At 67.6% G+C, this 1,492-nt stretch overlaps 1 protein-coding gene across 1 annotated transcript; it reads right to left on the bottom strand.

Moving 5' to 3' along the window:
* On the bottom strand, window positions 1–969 carry LOC108634554 (voltage-dependent L-type calcium channel subunit alpha-1S-like; the record flags this gene model as incomplete). Its single annotated transcript, XM_018044528.1, is given in 3 exon segments — window positions 1–518; window positions 623–763; window positions 933–969. Coding segments are annotated over 3 exon segments (430 nt in total), but the record flags the coding sequence as incomplete, so codon positions are not given.
* Window positions 970–1,492: the final 523 nt, after the last annotated feature.

Genomic DNA, 1,492 nt, shown 5'->3' with positions numbered 1-1,492 from the left:
CCCTGTCGCAGGCCTGGAGACTTTAATCTCCTGCCAGCACTGACCAGGCCTCTGAACGACACAGAAGCTCTGTCCACTCACACGGCTTGCTGGTGAGGAGAGTGACTTCGCCTTCTGCCCGCTGAACTTGGATGCGTTTCCTGACCCCCCTGCCCGCCCCAGCCCATCCCTCTGTCCATCAAGGCTGCCGAGCTGGGCTAACCTTCCAGCAACAGATCGCCCACCCTCGGTCTCGCCAGCCCAGGCCCACGCAGACGCTGGGGCCCTCATGGCCTGCGGGGAATCAGGGTCTCCTGGGAGCCCTCATGCTGGTCGAGGCTGCCCAGGGAGGACCCGAGGCCCAGGCACCCTCGGGCACCAGGCAGGCCCTCCAGGGCCTCTCGTCCCTGCAGAAGCCCTGCGGCTGCCACCTCCACCTCTCGCGGTTCCATCCGGCAGGCCTCCGCCAGCGCCTGGCCCGTGGCCATGACGAAGTTAGCATCCGCCGCCAAGCTGTCCAGGCCCCCTCGCACCAGAGCCTGCAGGGAGAGCAGGCCGGGTGGGTGGTCCCGAGGTGGTGGCCCGCCCCCCACCCTCTCCACCGCAGGCCGTGGCAGGGCCACCCCAGACGCAGCACCCTCACCTCGCGGATCAGCAGGGCCGTGGCTGGAGCTGGGCCCCCGGGGGTCCCGTCCTCTGTCTTACTGCCGGGCGGCGCCTCCCCGGGCAGGGACCCTGGGGTGGGGCTCCTCTCCTCGGGCACCTGAGACTCTGCTCCCACTTGCTGTTTGGAAAGCACCGAGGCATAGACCCCTCAGGGAGGCCAGAGCCCATGGGGATGGGGAAGGCCCAGCCAAGATCCCAGGCAGGGGAGGATGGGGCTCCCGTCCCTCCTGCTGAGTCACTGCCGCCCCCCGCCTGGAGCCTGCTTCCTGTCCCCTCTGGCCTGCTACCTGGCAAGAGGCGGCGGGAGCCTGGGCCCCGGGTGTCCTTCGGTTCCTTCTCCGGGGCAGCTCTCCCCGCGGCCACTCCACTCGGGACTTGCTGTGGGGCCCTGTGAGCAGAGTGGGCCCAGGGCTCAGTCCTCCTGGGGGCTTGGGTCCAAGAGCTCCCCTCGGCCAGCCAGCCCCACCTCGAGGCCCTCAGGGTCCTAGAGGTCCACCTACCCCAGGCCGGGCAGGAGCCCCCTGCCCTCTCCGCCTCATTCTGTCCTTGTGGGCTTGGGAGGGGATCAAGGCCAGACCCCGGCCAGCTTTGGCCAAGCTGATCTTTGTGTGAGTGTGCGTGGTGTGAACGTGGGAGATATGTGTGTATGGGTGTGCATGAGTGTGTGAGTGTGTCAGGGTCAGAAAACATGCTCGAGCACCCTCATCTATGCGAACCGCAGCTTCCTTGGTTCCCTCCTGTCCTGCGCGGCTGTCTAGGACCCACTGGCAGCCACCAGGTCAGCTGCTGAAGGCAGAGCTGAGCGCCGGCATGTCCAGGGCTGTCTCTTGGCCGGGGATGGATCTTT

The sequence above is a fragment of the Capra hircus genome, unplaced genomic scaffold (genome assembly GCF_001704415.2).
Source record: "Capra hircus breed San Clemente unplaced genomic scaffold, ASM170441v1, whole genome shotgun sequence".
Lineage (NCBI taxonomy): Eukaryota > Metazoa > Chordata > Mammalia > Artiodactyla > Bovidae > Capra > Capra hircus.
Note: the sequence above shows the minus strand (reverse complement) of the source record. Positions and strands in the feature narration are given on the sequence as shown.